This window comes from Chiloscyllium punctatum, chromosome 1, assembly GCF_047496795.1.
Source record: "Chiloscyllium punctatum isolate Juve2018m chromosome 1, sChiPun1.3, whole genome shotgun sequence".
In the NCBI taxonomy this organism is placed as follows: domain Eukaryota; kingdom Metazoa; phylum Chordata; class Chondrichthyes; order Orectolobiformes; family Hemiscylliidae; genus Chiloscyllium; species Chiloscyllium punctatum.
This window is the reverse complement of record NC_092739.1, coordinates 153910062-153930865: the sequence shown is the minus strand read 5'-3', so window position 1 is coordinate 153930865 and position 20804 is coordinate 153910062. Positions and strand designations below refer to the sequence as shown.

The window sequence follows — 20804 nt, the reverse complement described above, 5'->3', positions numbered from 1 at the left end:
CCATTCCTGGTCACCTTGTGGCCACATCTGTAAGTCCACTTGTTACGAAGATGTGGATGTACTATACCTTGAAGCAGTGACAGCAACCAAGTGTTCTCAGTAAGACACAATGTAACATGTGTTCCAGCTATAGCTAGTTGCCTGGAAACAACAAAACAGATTCAAATTTGGCCAATCAGTTTAAATGATACACTGAAAAATACCAAGTTCCAATCAACTGCCAAGCCAACTATATCTGCGCACTATCCAGAAAATAGCTCTCTTAAAAGGTACCTTTATCGATCAGTAACCTGTGAAGCAGACTTCCCAAGAAGAAGAAGATAGGAATTCAAAGAAAACTGAAAGTGGCCTGGTTTTGAGATGAGATGTGTTGTTTTGTAAATTTTAATTGGGAGTTTTATCGGATGAGTATTCTCGAAGGGAAGGTAAAGATAGGTTAGAGAAAGGAGTTGTAAATAGTTATTAGTTCATTGTTCTCTGTTACACTTGAAGAAATAAAGTTGTTAAATTTTTCTTTAAATATAATTTGGAGATGCTGGTGTTGGACTGGGGTGTACAAAGTTAAAAATCACGCAACACCAGGTTATAGTTCAACAGTTTTAATTGGAAGCACACTAGCTTTCGGAGCGGCGCTTTCAGGATAACTGTTTATTTTTAGAAACCTATATTGTTGGTACTGATGCAAACCATAACCACTAGCTGTTCACCCACTTCAAATGTCCTGTAGCTATCATGGCACCTGAGAGTGCAATAGGTGAATGGAGGTGGGGGTAAAGGTGATAGGTCAGAGAGTGGGTGCAGCAGATATGTGAAAAGGAAGTTTGGCAGGTGGGGACAGGTCATGAGGACAGCGTTGAGCTGGAAGGTTGGAACTGGAGTCATTGGGGGGAGGGGAAAATGAGGAAACTGGTGAAGTCCAGTTGTGTTGTCTCCATTCCACTTTGTCTGTATCCTCTCCCACCTCAAAAAAAACCTTGACTTCATTGTCTATCAAAATCTATTTGACTCAGCCTTGGTTAAGTTCAGTTGATGGTCCTCAGTTTTTTTTTGCTGAAGCAATTTGATTGTCATGATTTGGGCGATCTTTGAAAGCAAAAATCTCCATAATTCTCTACCCCCTATACTGTACCAGCCACTTTACTTCAACGTGTGCATCCGGCTTTCAGAACTCCTATTACTTTCATCTTTGGTCTGATAACTTGGCTGAAAGCCACGTTTGGGGGTGGTGGTGTGGTGGTTTTGCTAAATGTGGTGCTGCATGTTCTCATTTAGGTTAATTGTTATTGTGTGCTTTGAGGAGCGAGTCTAAAAATTACACTTATTTGTTTAAGATTTTTCAGTGAAAATAATGTAGGAGTTAACTACTAAAATGATTTTTATCTTTGTAAGTTAATTGTTCAGTTTAAAAATAAGTTTTGTTTTGCTTTTAAACAGTATCAATTCCTGCCCAAACAACTGCTCAGGCCACGGAGAATGCCAGGCAGATGCTGACAACAGCACTGTGTACTGTGTGTGCAGTGAATACTGGAAAGGAGAAGATTGTAATGTCCCTTACTGCAGAGACAATTGTGGGTATCCACATCATGGAAAGTGTGATCTGAATGATACCAAAGCGTGTGTATGCAATGATAGCTGGCAAGGTGAGTCTTTATGAATAATTGTCAAAGAGAGAAACAAATTTATATGATTTTTGTTTTCCAGTTCCTGCCCCACCTCCATTTTCTTCTCAGTACTGTAGAAAGTGCTGAGGTTCAGCATTAAGTAACTGCAACAATTCGGAACCATTAATTTAATACAGCTCAGAAGGGGGCCATTTGGCTGATAAAGTTTGTGCCTACTCTTTACAAGAGCATTCTAATTAGTCCCAATCCCTTGCTGCATCTCCAGATTGCACTAATTATTTTCTTTATGTATTTATTCAATTCCTTTTGAAGACTATTTGAACACGATTGAATTTGTATTCACTCTATCGGCTTGTAGATTCCAAATTGTAATTGGTTATTACCAATAAATATTACTCATCCTTGCTTCACTTTTGTTAGCCATAAACCTTGAAGTTGTGCTTTGAGTTTTGGCTTATCAGCCATTGAATATTTCTCTTTGAAACTATTAAAAGTTTAGAGTAAAGAAGCATCCCTGGTTAAGCATTAGCTCAAAAATTGTGCCCAATTCTGGGCACTCCTGTTGTACTGCACATAGCCAGTTAAAGAAAGAAACAGGTTCCAGTCTTTACTTTAAATTGATGTATTGATACAAAAGAACCATGCAGCTATACATCGTTAACAACCCGACTGTTACTTGGTCTCGCTTTCTATTTATTCAAGTAACTAACCAATAAATGCCTCTAGCTGTTTGCATTTGAAATAATTGGATAGAATTAACCACATTTTGGAAGAATGTGATCAGAAGATGTTTATGGGGATGTGATTCACTCATTGATCATAAAATCATAGGAATATAGGACTTGGGAGCAGTAGTTGGCCATTTGTCACTTCGAGCCTGGTCCACACTTCAATAAGAACATAGTCGTTATGGTTGTGGTCTCCGCTCCGCTTCCTTGGCTGCTTCTCATCACTCTTGATTTCTTGTCTGTCATAAATCCAGCTCAAGCCATGAATGAATCCATGATTGTTTTTTTGTGGAAAAAAGAAAGTGGCGATAGAGTTGTTTAAATTCCTGAGGGGTCTGGAGAGAGCATGTAGCAACCATCTGCTGAATGGTAGATCCTCTTTCATTTCACCATGCTTCCTTCAATTTCTCCTGAGCCTCTTGTTTTTATTTTCATATAGTCCCTCTGATGAAGTCCTCTCTCCACATTAAGGAGAACCTCCATTGTGTTGTGTGGCGCAATTCCTTCCTTCCTACCTTCGTTAGTTATATGGTCAGCAGTGTGGATGTTTGCTGGTGACTGCACTGTATCCACTGCTATTTGTGATTCCTTGGGATACTGAAACAGTCAATGTTCAAATGCAACAACCTGGATGATATCAAGGCTTGGTCTGACAAGTGGCAAATAACATTCCTGCCTCGTGCTAAATGTGTTAGATTATGAACAGATGTAGTAACTCCATACCGGGCATCTATTAGTTGATCTGGGCCGAATCATACCCAACATAGTGTGCAACTTGACCTGGTATATCCTCCACTGCACCATTACCATCAAACCAGCAGTTCATATCTAGTTCAATAGAGATGCAGGAGAGCATGGCAAGAGCAGTGCCAGATGCACCTAAAATTGAGATTTCAACCTGGTGAAAGTACAAAGGAGTGGCATGTGGCTCAGAGGGGCCTGAGTTAGATTTCACTGTCGGGTGACTGTGCAAACTCCACACAGACATTCCCCCCGTGTCTGTGTGGGTTTCCTCCGATTGCTTCGATTTCCTCCCACAGATGTGCAGGTCAGGTGGATTGGCAATGCTAAATTGTCGATAGTGTCCTGTGATTTGCAGGTCAAGTAGCTTCATCATGAGAATTCAAGGTTACAGAGATTGGGTAGGGGGGTGGGTCTGGGTGGGATGGTCTTCAGAGGGTCGACGTGGACTCAATGAGCCGAATAGCCTGCTTCCACTCTGTAGGGATACTTTGATTCTACAGAACAGGACTTCTTTGAAAGTTGCATCACAGGTAGACAGGGTGGCAAAGAAGGCGTTTGTCACACTTGTCTTCATTGCTCAGACCATTGAGTATCGGAGTTAAGATGTCATGTTGAGGTTCTACAGGACAATGGTAAGACCACCTCTGGAGCATTTTGTATAGTTCTCGTTGCTTTGCTATAAGAAGGATATTATTAAATTGGAGAGGGTGCAGAAAAGATTTACAAGAATATTACCAGGACCGCAGCATTTTAGAATCCCTAGAGTGTAGAAACAGGCCATGTGGCCCAACAATCCACATCAACATTGTAGAATATAGATAGTAGTGCAATAAATGTCGCCACTAGCCCCACACAAGCACTTAGTAATAGTCAGAGAACAAACCGCCAATTTATTATCAGCCACTCCCATATTAACATTTTTACTAGCCAAGAGTAAGATGCCCAGACCCATATCTTTACCCTTTTACTCTACATTTACCCCTGATTAATGCACCTAACCTGAACACTATGGGCAATTTAGCATGGCCAATTAACCAAATCTCTACACCTTTGGATTGTGGGAAAAACCGATGCACCCAGAGGAAACCCACGCTAATATGGGGAGAATGTGCAAACTCCACACAGACAGTTGCCCAAGGCTGGAATCGAACCTGGATCCCTGGTGCTGTGAGGCAACAATGCTAACCACTGAGCTATCATGGTTATAAGGAGAGGTTGGAATAGTTGAGACTTTTTTCAATGGAGCTTAGGAGGTTGAGGCGTGACCTTTATAGAGGTTTATAAAATCATGAGGGGCATCAATAAGGTGAATAGCTAAGACCTTTTTCCCAGGGTAGGGAGTTCAAAACTACAGACCATAATTTTAAGGTGAGTGGAGAAAGATTTATTAGGGGCATGAGGACAACCTTTTCACACAGGGTGATTCGTGTATGGAATGAACGGCGAGAGAAAGTGGTAGATGAAGGTACAATACAACATTTAAAAGACATTTGGATAGGTACATAATCAGGAAATATCTAGAGGGGTATGGGCTAGAAGCAGGCAAATGAGGCTAGTTTGGGAAACTTCGGCATGGACGAGTTGGACCAAAAGGGATGTTTCCATGCTGTATGATTCGCACAGCCATTCCCTGCAGATGGCATACCATTGTGCTGTGTTGGATCTGTCCTGCCAGAACAAGATGTACAAAGGGATGATAGAGGAATCTGGTCTACTGGCTGTAAGTTTTGATTCTGAGTATGATTTACATCATGCTTTGTTTGACCAATGTATGGGGCAGTTCTTTATTTTGGCTCAGTAATGAGGAAGGCTGATTAGGGCTGGATGGCTTCAAATCTAAGGTGAATACTGAGATCCATGTATTTAGTATTTTTATTTAATACAGTTTTTTTGTAACAGCTTTGAGGCAACTGAGCAGGTTCTGAGGCCATTTCAGAGACAGTAAAAAGTTAATTATATTGGTAAGCATTTGAATGCACATTTAGAATATTGGCAAACTAAATGGGTTGTTACAATAAACCTGTTGTTTTATGGTCGCAGCTTGTTGTTGTGAGTGTTGGCTAGTAAAAATGTTAATATGGGAGTGGCTGATAATAAATTGGCGGTTTGTTCTCTGACTATTACTAAGTGCTTGTGTGGGGTTAGTGGTGACATTTATTGCACTACCATCTATATTCTACAATGTTGTATTGCTGGAGAAGATTGAGTGTTGCTAAAATTTGATTTGTTTCTCTTGATATTAAATATTAACAAGTTAGCTTTCCTTGTTCATGTTCACAAAGATTTGATGATCGTTTGACTTTGAAATTTGTTTTTATCTTTAATGGATGGTCATATTTTCTGCAAACATAATGTTTTATAAAATATTCTCCAGGTCCCGACTGCTCATTGCCAGCTAATCAGCCCTTTTGGGATTGGAAAGAATATGGGGTACCTATGCTCGCCCGGGCATCCCACAAGGCTGTTGTCAGTGACGATATCATGTGGGTTATTGGAGGCTATGTGTTTAATTACTCAGAGTACCAGATGGTTGCAGCGTAAGTAAACCAAACCTTGGCCCTATTTTTAGAGCTTTTTGAGCAATTGCTTTTATTCGGTTTGTTGTCATTCTCAATGCTGTAGTCTCTATATTCTGAAATTACTCCCTGACAACGTTCTGTTCAAGTACTGCAGAATTCTCATAACAACTGTGAAAAATCTACTTGGTAAGCTTTTCATGCAATTTTTATTCGTTACTTTGCGCTTGTGTTTTGTTACACATTTTAATCATGATCATACTGAATCCTAACATGACAGGTCTGCCAGATGTGCAATTGGCAGTTAATGCTCTTCAATTTGTGCAAACACAATGCCTGTAAGCAGTCATTCTTGAAATGGTATTATTTATTAAAATCAAAACTTGATTATGAATATTTTTAATAGTAATACTGTACTTTGCAAGTTCACCAAGATTATTTTTACATGATTTTTTTGCTTAATCCATCGCTATTCATTGTTCACAACTTTGAATTAATAGAAATTTTGTTAGCAAATGCCCCCTGCTGGCGCTGAAGTGTCTTTGCGTTAACTAATTTGGAATTTTGATCATGTCTTTGTTGAACAATCTCCTTTTATTTTGCATTTCATCAATATCTAAAATGATAGTCTATACAGACTAGATCTGGGTACCACGTCTGAGGAAGAACATAATGACATTGGAGAGAGTACAAATATGTTTAGAAGAATGATACCTAGGCTTCATGGGTTATGTTATAAGGAGAGATTGTACAAATTAGACCCGTTTCTCAAGAATTTAAGTTAAGGGGTGATTTATCAAAGTGTTCAACATACCAACAAGAAAAGGCTAGCTAGATAAGCTATTTCCACTGTTTGGGCTTTTTAGAACGAGGGGGCACAGTTTAAAAAGTAGGGCTATGCTGTTGTTTTGGGGAGAAATGCTTTTTAATCTGAGATAGATAATACCTTCCCTTAACAAAAATTTAAGGGGTGTGAGTAAAAGGCAGGTATATGGAATTAGATCACAGGTCAGCCAAGATCTCATTCAGTGGTTGAACAAGCTAAAGGAACTGAATGGATTACTCCTATTTCTGTGTTCCTATGCTTGAGAGATTGGATGAAGGATGATGCTAGCTTGCAGTAGTGATAGCAGTAACTTAAAATTTAGTGCTCCCCTTGTTCCTCTGTTTCAGATTTGCTTTAATGTTGCTTCAGATTTTATTGGAAAATCCAGGCCAGGTGGTAATGGGAATGGCTGTGATTTTTTTTTTTCTCTCTGTGCTTCTTGCTCACAGATACGATCTGAGGGATCTGAAATGGTTTCCATTGAATAAATCTGCAAATGGGGTCGTCGGGCGATATGGGCATTCTGTGGCTTTATACAAGGTAATAGATGAACTTTGGACAGAATTGGCAATTCAGAATAAGAAGCTTACAGTGTTCATAAATTTTGATGGTTGTTTTAAATGTGCAGTTTACATCTGGCCACACTTCAGGTGTTGTATTGTGTGTTGCTGTACCTCCTCTATTTCTGGTGTGCCCTGAGTTTCCAACACCAACATGTGCCTCTGAGAAACTGATTCCAGATGTCAATTGCAAGCTTATATATGAGCTATACTGTGCCACCATGAATCCCGAAGTTTGGTATGTTATGTGATCTTGTTGAGCTGAAGTGCTTCCTTGGCAAAGAGACATGTTGGATTTGTCCACCTGAAACATTCCATCAGGCTCACCAATATGAGTAAGCATTATTTGACGCATCATTTTGTTATCACAGAATCGTAGAATCCCTTCAGTGTGGAGACAGGCCTTTGGCCAACAAGTGCACACCGACCCTCTGAAGAATACCCACACAGACTCATTTCCCTAAGTTTAACCCCTGATTAATGCAACCAACCTACACATCCCTGAACACTGGACAATTTAGCATGGCCAATTCACTTAACCTGCACATCTTTGGATTGTGGGAGTATACTGGAGCACCTGGAGGAAACGCATGCAGACATGGGGATAATGTGCAAACTTAACACACAAGCTGAAATTGAACCCGGATCCCTGGCGTTGTGAGGCAGCAGTGCTAACCAAGAGCCACCATGCCGCCCATGTTGTTTATGGCTATTTCTTAGTTTGCATCCCGCATGGATATTATAAAGTGCAAAATATTTCTGTTACTTGATTATATCTGAAAATTACAATGTCAGTTAATTGAAACTGATTTTACCTTTAGTATTCTATTCCTATTAAATTTGTCTAATACAGATGCTCTATCTTTAATCACATCCGAGTAATTAATGCTGATGTTAATTTAGTTTTTCTTTTAACATTTTAGGATAAAATTTATATGTATGGAGGTAAAATCGATTCGACAGGGAATGTCACAAACCAGCTCTGGGTGTTTCACACTCAGAATCAATCATGGATGCAGCTGACTCCAAAGGCTAAGCAACAGTATGCAGTTGTCGGCCACTCGGCGCATATTGTGCAGTTGAAAGATGGTCGTGTCGTGATGTTGGTCATCTTTGGGTACTGTCCGCTTTATGGATACATCAGCAAAATACAAGAATACAATCTTGGTGAGTATTATTACAACCAAGATAGAAGCAATGCAGTTTCTCTCTCGAGTCCCACTCTGCTGCAAGTTACAAAATAAGTTTAGTTTGTTTATCCAGCTCCTAAAGTGGCTTATGATATACTTTTTCTGTTAGATTTCGAATCAAATGATTTGTCATCCTGGTTTATTTAATGAACACACAATTTTTGATTTGTTAGAAAAGAAAATTTATTCAACAAAGTTGCAAAGATTGTTTGATCCGCACAGTTTGCAATATAAAACAGAATGTTAATCCCTCCAAATAACACAGAGCATACATAGAGTCATAGAACATGGAAATAGACCCTTAGGTGCTACCAGTCTATGCTGAACATGATCCCAAACTAAACTAGTTCCACCTGCCTGCTCCTGGCCTATATCCCTCCAAGCCTTTTCTATTCATGTACTTGTCCAGTGTTGTAATTCTACCCACATCCACCACTTCCTCAGGAGGTTCGTTCCCACACTGTTGAAAAAAGGTTGCCCCTTGTGTCTTTTTTAAAGTATCTCTCTGTCACTTTAAAAATGCGCCCCTTTGTCTTGAAATCTCCCATCCTTGAGAAAAGATAACTACCATTAACTCTATCTATACCCCTCATTATTTTATATACTGTTATAAGGTTGTCTCTCAACCTCCTAAGACCTAGTGAAAAAGGAAAGAAAATGAGCGCTTCCTTCCTGTGATTCACTTTGGGATAAAACACTTGACCAATAATGATTAATTCTAGAAGGAAGGAAATGATCAGGTGTGGACTGTTCAAGTAGCTGTCAGTCTGTCTTGCTATAGTACATGCAGGTAATTGGCTATGTGCAGATGTCCCTGGAGTCTTGGCTGGCACAGCTTCCTGTGAAAGGTTTTTCAGAGGCCTTCCAAGAGGACAATCCAGTTTCATGATGGCTGCATCCATTAGGGTACTTCAGAAACTGGGCAAGCTTTTTCCTTCACTGTTTTCACAAACAATATATAAACAAAATGGCCATGGAACCTTGGCAATTGATAAATAAGAAGTCAATTGAAGTAATTAACTGAAACTGTGATTTTTAGAACATCGACAAGTACACACAGAACAGGCCTTTGGCCCACGATGTTATGCCGAGGATTATTCCTGATTTAAAATACAATAACCTAACCTACATATCCCTCAATTCATGGTTGTTCATGTGCATGTCCAGCAGTCACTTAAATATCCCCAATGACTCAGCTTCCACCACCACCACTGGCAGCGCATTCCATGCATTCACAACTCTCTGCGTAAAGAACCCACCTCTGATGTCTCCTCTCTACATTCCTCCTGATATCTTAAAACTATGACCCCTTGTGCCAGTCAATTCTGGCCTAGGGAAAAGTCTCTGGCTATTGACTCCATCCATGCCTCTCATTACCTTGTATATCTCGATCAGGTCACCTCCCTCCCTCCCTCCCTCCTCTCCAGAGAGAAAGTACCGAGCTTAGTCAACCTCTCTTTGTAAGACAAGCCCTCCAGTCCAGGCAGCATCCTGGTAAACCTTCTTTGCACCCTCTCCAAAGCCTTCGTATCTTTCCTACAATTGGGTGACCAGGGCTGGACACAATATTCCAAGTGTGGTCTCACCAGGGACTTGCAGAGCTGTAGGAAAACCTCGCAGCTCTTAAACTCGATCTCCCTGTTAATGAAAGCCAAAACACCATGTGCTTTCTTGGCAACCCTATCCACTTGGGTGGCAACTTTGAGGGATCGATGTACTTGCACATCCAGATCCCTCTGTTCATCCACACTGCCAAGAATTCTGTCTTTAATCCTATATTCAGCATTCGAGTTTGACCTTCCAAAATGCATCACTTCGCAATTATCCAGATTGAACTCCATCTGTCATTTCTCAGCCCAGTTCTGCATCCTGTCTATGTCACACTACAACCTACAACACCCGTCGATACTGTTGATGACACTTCCACCCTTTGTGTCATCTGCGAATTTACTAACCCATCCCTACCCTTCTCGTCCAAGTCATTTATGAAAACTACAAAGAGCAGAGGCTCAAGAATAGAGCTCTGTGGGACATGACTCACCATTGACCTCCATTGACTTTCCATCTACAACCACTCTCTGCCTTCTGTCAGCCATCCAAATCTGAATCCAGATAGCCAAATCTCCCTGTATCCCATACCTCCTGACTTTATGAATGAGCCTACCATGGGGAACCATATCAAATGCCTTGCTGAAGTCCATATACACCACATCCACTACTTGACCTTCATCGACTTGTCTTGACACCTCAAAGAATTCAATGAGATTTGTGAGGCATGACCTTCCCCTCACAAAGTCATGCTGACTGCCTTTAATGGCACTATGCTTTTCCCACTAGTCATAAATCCTATCCTTCAGAATTCTTTCCAAATCCTTGCTGACCACAGATGTAAGACTGACTGGTCTGTAATTGCCAGGGATTTCCCTATTACCCTGCTTGAAAAGAGGAACAACATTCGCCTCCCTCCAGTCCTCTGGTACGACCCCCATGAAGAGTGAGGAGACAAATATCTTGGCCAGCGGCTCAGCAACCTCCTTTCTCGCTTCCCGGAGCAGCCTAGGATAAATCTGGTCTGGCCCTGGGGACTTATCAATCTTAATGTTTGCCAAACTTTCCAGCACATCAACTTCATCAGTCTTGATCTGTTCAAGTCTGTTTCCCAGCTCCACAAAGTTCTCATTCACAACAAGGTCCCTTTCCTTCATGACAACCAAAGCAAGTAACCCATTTAAGGCTTCCCATATCTGTTCAGACTCCACACACAAGTTCTCTACGCTATCCCTGATCGGCCCTACCTTCTCCCTGATCATTGTCTTATTCCTCACGTATGAGTAAAATGCCTTTGGGTTCTCCCTAATCCCTCTTGCCAAGCCTTTTTTGTGCCCCCTCCTGGCTCTCCTCAGTTCCTTTCTGAGCTCCTTCCTAGTTAGCTTGTAATCCTCTAAAGTTCTGCTGGATTCTTGCTTCCGCCACCTTGCATAAGCTGCCTTCTTTCTTTTGACGATAAACTCCTCTGTTCTCGTCATCCAAGGTTCCTTAATCTTACCTCCTCTTACCTGTCTCAGAGGAACAAGTTTCTGCGTCACTTGCAACAACTGCTCCTGAAATAGTCTCCACATGTCTGTTGTGCCCTTTCTGTGGAACATTTGCTCCCGATCTGTACTTCCCAACTTCTGTCTGATAGCGTCATAATTTCCTTTTCCCCAATTGAATATTTTTCCTCGGTAACTGCTCCTTTTCCTCTCCAAGGCTATGGTCCGAAATGTCGATTTTGCTGCTCCTCGGATGCTGCCTGAACTGCTGTGCTCTTCCAGCACCACTAATCCAAAATATGGTAAATGTGAATCAGTTGTGGTCACTGTCACCAAAGTCTTCTCCCACTGCGAGATCTGACACCTGTCCTGGCTCATTGCTGAGCACCTAATCCAAAATGGCCTCTCCCCTCGTTGGCCTGTTGACATACTGAGTAGGGAAACTCTCCTGACCACACCTGCCAAAAATGGCTCCATCCAAACGATCTGCACAAAGGAGGTTCCAGTCAATATTGGGAAAGTTGAAATCACCCATAACAACAACCCTGCTACATCTGCATTTTTTCCAAATCTGCCTGCTTATGAGTTCTTCAATCTCTCTGCTGCTATTAGGGGGGTCTGTAGAAAACCCCCAATGAGATAGCTGCTCCCTTGCTGTTCTTAACTTCCACCCATACTGACTCAGTAGACAAACCTTGCTCAACAACCTTCATTTCTGTCGCCTTGATGCACTCTCTGATTAGCAATACTACATTCCCTCCTCTTTTTCAACCCTCCAAGTTCTTTTTAAATATTCTAAACCCTGGAACATCTGGCAATCATTCCTGTCCCTGCGAAACCCACTTCTCCGTTATGGCCACAACACCATAGTCCCAAGTACTGATCCAAGCTCTTAAGTTCATCACTCTTTTTTTAGATTACATTACAGTGTGGAAACAGGCCCTTTGGCCCAACAAGTCCACACCGACCCGCCGAAGCACAACCCACCCATACCCCTACATTTACCCCTTACCTAACATTACAGGCAATTTAGCATGGCCCATTCACCTGAGCAGCACATCTTTGGACTGTGGGAGGAAACCAGAGCACCCGGAGGAAACCCACGCAGACACGGGGAGAACATGCAAACTCCACTCAGTCGCCTGAGGCAGGAGTTGAACCCAGGTCTCAGGTGCTGTGAGGCAGCAGTGCTAACCACTGTGCCACCGTGCTGCCGTGACAGCCCTTGCGTTAAAGCAGACACGCTTTAACCAATCCCTTTGTTTCATTACGTGAGAAACCTTCCCAGTAGATTCACTACATCCTGGCACTGCCCCATCTACAACTAACCCCCCTCTCAGATATGTAGCTCTGATTCCCACCCTCCTGCCAAACTAGCTTAAATCCTCCCGAACCACATGAACAAATCTCACACCCAGGATATTTGTGCCTCTCCAGTTCAGCTTCAACCCGTCCTTCATGAACAAGTCCCACCTTCCCCAGAAGGCATCCCAATGGTCTAAGTATCTGAAGCCCTGCCTCCTGCACCAGCCTCACAGCCATTTGTTAAGCTGCACTCACTGACTATTCATCACCTCACTGTCTCATGGCACTGGTAGCAAACCTGACATTGCTACTCTTCAGCTTCCAACCTAACTCTCTGTCGTCACTTTTCAGATCCTCAATCCATTTCCTGGCTACATTATTGGTGACAATATGTACCCTTCAAAATCCTATAAACCCAATGGGCGACATTCCGGGTCCTGGCACCGAGGAGGCAACAAACCTTCCGGGAGTCCAGTTCCTGCCCACAATATCTCCTGTCACTCTGTCTAACTATTGAGTCTGCTACCACTAGTGCTTCTCTGTTCTCCCCCCCTTCCCTTCTGAGCCACAGTGCCATAGACCTGACAGCTATGGCTTTCCCTTGGTAAGCCGTCCCTACTAGCAGTATCCAAAACAGTATACTTACTGCTGAGGAGAATGACCACAGGGGATCCCTCCTCTGACCATTGGTTCCCTTTCCACCCCCTGTCTGTAACCCAGCTTTCCTTATCCTGTGTCTGAGGAGTGACCACCTCCCTGACATCCTCTCAATTTCTCTCAGTCTCCCGGGTGATCCGCAGTTCATCCAGCTCCAGCTCCACTTCCTTAACTCAGTTTTCGAAGAGCTGGTGTTGGGTGCACTTCCCGCAGATGTGGTCAGCAGAGACATGTGAAGAGTCTCTAATGTGCCACATTCTGCAGGAGGAACATGCAACTGCCCTATCAGCGATACCCCGCTAATTTGAAAGCCCACACAGGACTAAACATGGAAGAGAAGAAAAGAAAAAAAAGAGGGAACTTAAACTTAGAGTTTACAGACTCTAAGTAAGGTGAGAGGGAGGCCCTATGGTGTAGGGTCTCTGATTTGGATCTCAACCTCTTAAAAACTTCCTGGTAGCCCTCGTTTCTCTCAGGAAAAAAAAACTCTACATCCACAGTACTTGAAATAAATCATTTTTTTCCACAATCCTTCAAAACTGAAGTACTCAAAAAGCAATTAAATATGAAGGCTTTGTACTAAGGGGGTGAAAACAGTAATCAAAGCTTCCTTTCATTCTCATTTAAGCAGGTGGAAAAGGGTTGGTAATATGCTTGAGCAGGAATAGAGTCATAGAGACGTATAGCATGGAAACAGTCCCTCCGTCCATGCTGACCAGATATTCTAACCTAACTTAGTCATATTTGCCAGCACTTGGCCTGTATCCTCCTCAACCCTTCCTATTCACATACTTGTCCAGATGCCTTTTAAATGCTCCAGTTATACAAACCTTCAACATTTCCTCTGGCAGTTCATTCTATGCGCGTACCACCCTCTCCGTGAAAAAGTTGTCCCTTAGGTCCCTTTTATGTGTTTCCCCTCTCACCCTGAACCTATGCACTCTAGTTCTGGACTCTCCCCACCCCAGGGAAAATATGTTGTCTATTTATCCTATCCATGCTCCACATTTTATAAACCTCTATAACATGGCCTCTTAGCCTCCGATGCTCCAGGGAAAACAGCCCCAGCCTATTCAGCCATGCCCTATAGCTCAAATTCTATCGTTCCTATAACATTTATATGCTGGTCTGCCTGTCCGGTCCATCCCTGGTCCACACTTCTGTCATTGCTATGATATCCCAATCCCATGTTCCTCATTATGTCCTGAGTTCACCTGCCTTCCCTTTAGGCCTCTTGCATTGAAGTAAAAGCAGTTTGATGTATCAGTCCTATCTTGTTCTCTGCTTTGTCCCTGCCTGCCCTGACTGTTTGACTGCCTCCCCACCCCCGCACCTTATCAGTTTACATCCTCCTGAACAGCTCTAGCAAATCTCCCTGCCAGTATATTAGCCCCCTTCCATTTCAGGTGCAATCCATCCTCCTTGTAGAGGTCGCTTCTACCCCAAAAGAGATTCCAATGATCTAAAAATGCGAACTCTTTTCCCATGCACCAGCTCCTCAGCCATGCATTCGTTTGCTCCATTGTCCTATTCCCACCTCACTAGCTTGTAGCACCAGGAGTAATCCAGATATTAGTACCCTTGAGAGCCTCCTTTTTAAATGCTTGCTGATCTTTCTATATTCTTCCTTCAGAATTTCATCCTTTTCCCTTCCTATGTCATTGGTTCCAATGTATCCAATGTTCTCGTGCTGATCCCTCTCCCTCTTGAGAACATTCTGCACCCTCTCTGAGATGTCCTTGATCCTGGCACGAGGGAACCAACACACCATACTGACTTTTAGCTGCTGCCTCTGACTAGAGAGTTCCCCCATCACAATCGATTGCTTGAAACCCAACGTACCCCTTATTGCAATCGAGCCTGTCTCAATACCAGAAACTTAGCTGTTTGTGCTGCATTCCCCTGAGAGTACATCACCCACTACGTTTTCCGAAACAACATACCTGTTTGAAATGGGGACAGCCACAGAAGACTCCTGTGCTACCTGCCTACCTGCCCTACCTTTTCTGGAGTTAACCATCAATCTGTCTGTATCTGCGGCTTTTCTCCCTTCTGATAACTACCATCCATCACATCAGCTAGCTCTTGTAAATTCCTTATTGTCTCTCGCTGTCAGTCTAACCAATGCATTTGATCTGATCGAATTCTCGATCGAAGACATTTCCTGCAGGCATAATCCTCAGTAACATGTAAACTCTCCCTAAACTCCCACATCTGACAAGAAGAGCATATCACTCTACTAGAGGCCATCTTTGCTCCTTCGCAAGCTACAGACCCAGAAAATAGCGTCATCTTATTGCTCTAAAAAGAAACACTGCTCCTCGCTAACTTAATGCTTATGACTTATATTTTTAAAATTTAATCAAGAGAGTGATCTCAATAAAACATATAGTCAGGAAAGAATCCACTCTACTCACCATGTAGATTTACAGCAAGGCTACACTTAAAAACTATGCATTTATCTGTTCCTGTGCTGTGAGCTCTCCCACACAATTTCCTCCAAGATCAGTTGTGAATTTCGCTGTTTCAGTTTTCCTTGATGCACTCTGATGTCTAGAGATATATGAACTCAAACAGCAAAGGCAGTAACTGTGCGGATTCACTGCTGGGTCAGTTCACAGTGCAGATTTCTTTCTCTCTCTCTCTCCTTCACTGACCGTGTGCTGCCTTTTGTCTGTCCTTCTCCTTTTTAAAAATGCCATTGTTTTGACTTTTGTTTCCTTCAACGTTCCAAAGCAATGCAACAGCATATAAAACAATAATTGCTGCTCCTGAATTAGAGAAAATCGTGTCCAACACCTAAAATCCCTCAAAAACAAAGCAGCTCTTACAGATGTACTTTTTTCCCATTCTCCATCTTGGATTATCGAGAATCCAGTCGTTTTTAAAAGTATAATTCTTCTACTTTTGTTCAACCTAGCTATTTATTTTGCAGAAATTTATCTTTCTAATGTTGATCATTTGTTGTCTAAATAGAATATTACATGCACAACATTATCTGGGTTTATTTCAAAAGAAAATGTATACAATGGATGAGAAGAGCTCATTTAATTCAGAATGCTGGATCCTGTGCATGGGCTTACAGTTCAGCAGTTGTTTGCGAACTGCACGTCCATAGTTTTTGTGTTAATACGAAGATTTCCGGAATAGAGCCAAGTGAAGTAAGATAAAATCCTTGAGTAAACTGGTAAATGTGTGCCTGTGTGTCTAGAAATCTCAAAGAATCTTTGAACAAATTTGCAATTGTAATTAGCAATAGCAAAGTAGTTCTAGAAACACAGATGTTCTGCAAGGACTAGCAGAAAATCTCCACCATAATTGCCTTGAATATTAAAAGGTAGGGTATAGCTGCTGTCTCAACAATGCAAAGCCTTGCCAGACAGTCGTTTCACTGTAACAGGCTATTTTGAACGAAGCATTTTCACTCTGCATTCATGTTTCTGTTTGTTTGAAACTATTACCTAGGTTATATTGCTGTGTGAAATTGGCATTAAATTGGCACACTATCTTTTGAGTAAATCAAGTGAAAGTAAAAAAAAGTACAATTCTTTGATCAGACTGTGAATTGCATGACTGAAATAAAATTCTCATTTATCTTGAATCTGAGTCTGGAATTTTCGAGAAAATCAGACAACTGTGCATCATTATTCTAGGCAAGTTGGGAACTACTGACCTTTCCTGGAATAACCACGTATGACCTGCTATTTCTTGCCCTTGGCTGCTGGTTTTTCATGATTGAATCAATCAAATTGTTCCATTTCAACATGGGATTTATTATGGTAGTTATTTGAATCTTATTCCATTTGGTGTTCTATGCATGTTGTTTAGATTGGATACTAGTTGCAAAAATAGTCTTTGTAAAATTATTTATTGTTGAGCATAAGTCAAAATAAATTCAGGGATGTTGTTTTCTTGAAATAGGTAGCTGGAATCGATGACTGGCAAAAACAAATTCAGATGTTTGTTTTGTGCTCAGACTTTTTAAAAATCTTTTTAATAAGGTGAACATCTATTATCCATCTATAATTGTCATTGGGAGAGTGCAGTGAGTCTTATTGAACTGTTGCAGTCCATGTGCTATAACTGTACCTAACGTGCTGCCAGGAAGGGTGTTCCATGATTTTTGCCAAGAAACATTGAATGGTGATCTATTTAAAACCAAGTTGGTGTCTAATTTGGAGTGGAGCTCACCAATTCATCATCTACCTTCTGTCTTTGTCTTTCTCAGGGGCAGAGATCATAGGTTTGAGAGCTGCTGCTGATGAGGTCTTGGCATATTGCTGTGTGCACTTGTGGCTGGTAGATGCTAAAATATGATGGGCCAGGATTGGCTGGATTGAATGTTTAATCACTTGGATGGGTTACCAGTTAAGTTGGCTAATTTGTTCTGAATGTTGAAATTGGAACAATTGGATCATTCAGTTAAGTAGAGAATAGTCCATTGTGCTTGCAGGTTATGGATAAGTTTTAATAAGTCAGAAATCAGAGGAGGTTGATAAAATCTTGGTGGGCATGGATCAGGTAAATAGACAAGGTCTTTTCTCTGGGGTGGAGGAGACCAGAACTATCGGGCATAAGTTTAGGGTGAGAGGGGAAAGATTTAAAAGGGATCTAAAAGGGCAACTTTTCATGCAGAGGTTGGTACGTGTGTGGAATGAGCTGCCGAAGTAAGTGGTGGAGGCTGATACAATTACAGCATTGAAAGGCATCTTGATGGGTATATGAAAGGAAAGGTTTTGAGGGATATGGGCCAAGTGCTGGCAAATGGGACTAGATTAATTTGGGATATCTGGCTGGCATGGACGAGCTAAACTGTGACTTTGTGGTCACAGTAGGATTTCCAGTTACAATTAGCTGTTGTACTCATAATATTTGGCTGGTCTTGTTCAGTTTCTGGTCAATGCTAATATCTCTGTCTCAAATTTCGCATGTATGACTGTGAATACAAGTATCACTTTGAAGTAATATGCAGTCTTTTTTGAACAGGTAAAGATACATGGGATATACTGCAAACAAATGGAGCCTTGGTTCAAGGAGGATATGGTCACAGCAGTGTTTATGACCCCCACACCAAGGCAATTTACATACATGGTGGATACAAAGCTGTCAGTGCTAATAAATATGGCCTGACAGATGACCTGTACAAGTATGATGTAGATACGTGTACCTGGTAAGTGTTTTTGATGAAATTAAATGCAAATGTTGATATTTTGCTTCTGGCTTTGCCTCAAGTAACATTTACCTTCAGTTATAATTAAATTTTCATTCTGAAGATGAACAAACACCATGTTCATGAATAGAAATGATAAGCTCAGTGAACTTTACAGCCATGCAAAATTGGTTGTTTGAAGTACAGGGTCAGATCATAGACAAATTAGAAAACTGTAGTTGAAGCAAAGACAATCAGTGTTGATTTTTTAGAATCCGTACATCTGATATGTCTGTACCCTAGATATTTTCCTCTGAGGAAGTTGCAGGGCACATAGATGAAAGTAATTCAGTTGGTGACTTAGAGCTATATTTCAAAAAGAATTTCATAAGATGTAAATATTTTTTTAAAAGAAAATCCTGTTGTTGAAAGCAATGTAACATTTGCCAAATCGCAACCCATCAAGTTGAGCCAGCATGGCTTCATGAAAGGGAAGTCACATCTGATTAATGTATTAATTTTTCGTGGAAGTCTGAACCAGAGTGAATGGAGAGGAATCAGTGGATGTGTTGTATTTGGAATTGCAGAAGACATTTGGCAAGGTACCTCACAAAAAATTAAGTCATAAACTAAGCGCCCATGGTGTTGGAGGCAATATATTGAATAGAGAAATGGCTCATGGGCAGGAAGCAGGAAATAGGGTTGGCAACCATGACCAGAGACGTTGCACATTGGTTGCTGGGTCTGTGACTTTTCACAATATATGTACATTAGCCAAACTTGTAGATGGCACTAAGTGGAAAGACAGTTTGTGAGAGGAGGACAAACAGTTTACATACATTAAGGAAGTGGGCAAGTAGTTGGCAAGTGGACTACAATGTGGGAAAAATACGAAATTGTTCATTTCGAAAAGGAAAACAAAAGAATAGAATATTATTTCAATGGAGAGAAACAGCAGAAAGCTGCAACACCAATCAACTTAGGGGTACTTATGCATGAAACACAGAAAGCTAGCACACAGGTACAGCAGGTAATCAAGAAGGTTAATGGAATGTTAACCCATATTTAACGAATTGCATTGTATGGGTAGGAAAGTTTTACTGCGGGGTGTTAGTGAAACCACATCTGGAGTACTGTGAACAGTTTTAGTTTCCTTATTTAAGGAAAGATACCATTTCATAGAACATTCACTAGGATGATCCCTGATATGGAGGGATTGTCTTGTGAGGAAAGGTTAACAAGTTGAGAGTCTACGCAGTGGAGCTAGGAAGAATGAGAGACGAACTCATTGAACCATATAGGAATCTTAAGTGGCTTGACAGAGTAAATGCTGAGAGGATGTTTCCCTTCATGGGAGAGTCTAGAGCCAGAGGGCCTAGATTCAGAATAAAGGAACACCAAATTAAGACTGAGATGAAGAAGAATTTCTGTTCTCAGAGGGTTGAGTGTCTTCCGTTGCTTGTATTTAAGGCTAAAATCGATTCTTGATTAGTCAGGGATTCGAAGGGTCATGAGGTAGGGATGAATCAGTGCTTTGAATTTGCAGTCGTCTTGCCAATGTTTGAGGGATTTGGGTGACTGTGGCAAGGCTGTGTTTAGCCCATTTTCATGCTTGTACTGTGGATGTACTAAGCTGTCCTTATTTTATTACAAAAACAGAAATTGTTGGCATAACTCACCAACTGATGAAGTGTCACCAGATTCAGAGTTAGTTCTGTCTTTCCTGTTGATACTGCCAGGGTAGTCCTGCTGAGTTTCACCAGCAATTTCTGTTTTTTGTTTCAGATCTTCAACATTTGGAGATCTTTGTTTTATTTTTCTCTTGGTTTACTACTTTTTTATGGCACGTGAGCATCACTAGCTGGACCAGATGAACCCATTTTGAAGACTCTTAAACTTGCTGATAGCTCCTTTCTATTGTAAATTTTTAAAATACTTTAATACTTTTCACTGTCCTCCTCCGTCATATGTCTACACATGCGTCATCCTTTTCTTTTAACAAGACAAACACAAAATATCTTCCTATGGATTAGTTTTATGGTCCCTACTCTTCCCCTGCTTGTTTTCTTGTTGTTTATATTTTGGGGATTAAAAAAATTCCTTAATGTTTTCTTTTATTTTCCCTGCCAATGCTTTCTAATGTGTTGTTATCTTTCCTAATTTCATTTTTATTCCCCTTGCACTCTGCCATATTGAGCCCCCAGAGTCTTCCATAATCTCTCTTTTTAGTAATTGTAATCTCTGTGTCCCTTGTCATAGAGGATTTTCTGTTCTTGGTCCAACTCTTTGTCTTCATGGGAACACATTTGTTATGAATGTGAATAATTTTGTTGTCATGTAAAGTTTGCAGTGAGAAAAGAGTAAAATAGGGTGAAAAGTTGTTCCATAGTTGCCATCGTTCGACACCATTTTGAACAGTTTAAGAATAAGAATAAAAAGATATAGCTTCAGGAGAGTCCATCAGTCCTGAACCAG

General features: G+C 41.2%; 1 protein-coding gene across 1 annotated transcript in view; it reads left to right on the top strand.

The window, feature by feature from the left end:
- Positions 1–20804, top strand: part of atrn (attractin) — a 394002-nt gene that overhangs the window by 94975 nt on the left and 278223 nt on the right. Inside the window, exons 5-9 of the mRNA XM_072577202.1 lie at positions 1435–1640; positions 5469–5631; positions 6886–6976; positions 7920–8163; positions 18167–18350. Of these exons, the coding sequence (XP_072433303.1) occupies positions 1435–1640; positions 5469–5631; positions 6886–6976; positions 7920–8163; positions 18167–18350 (888 nt within the window). The remainder of the gene's footprint in view (positions 1–1434; positions 1641–5468; positions 5632–6885; positions 6977–7919; positions 8164–18166; positions 18351–20804) is intronic.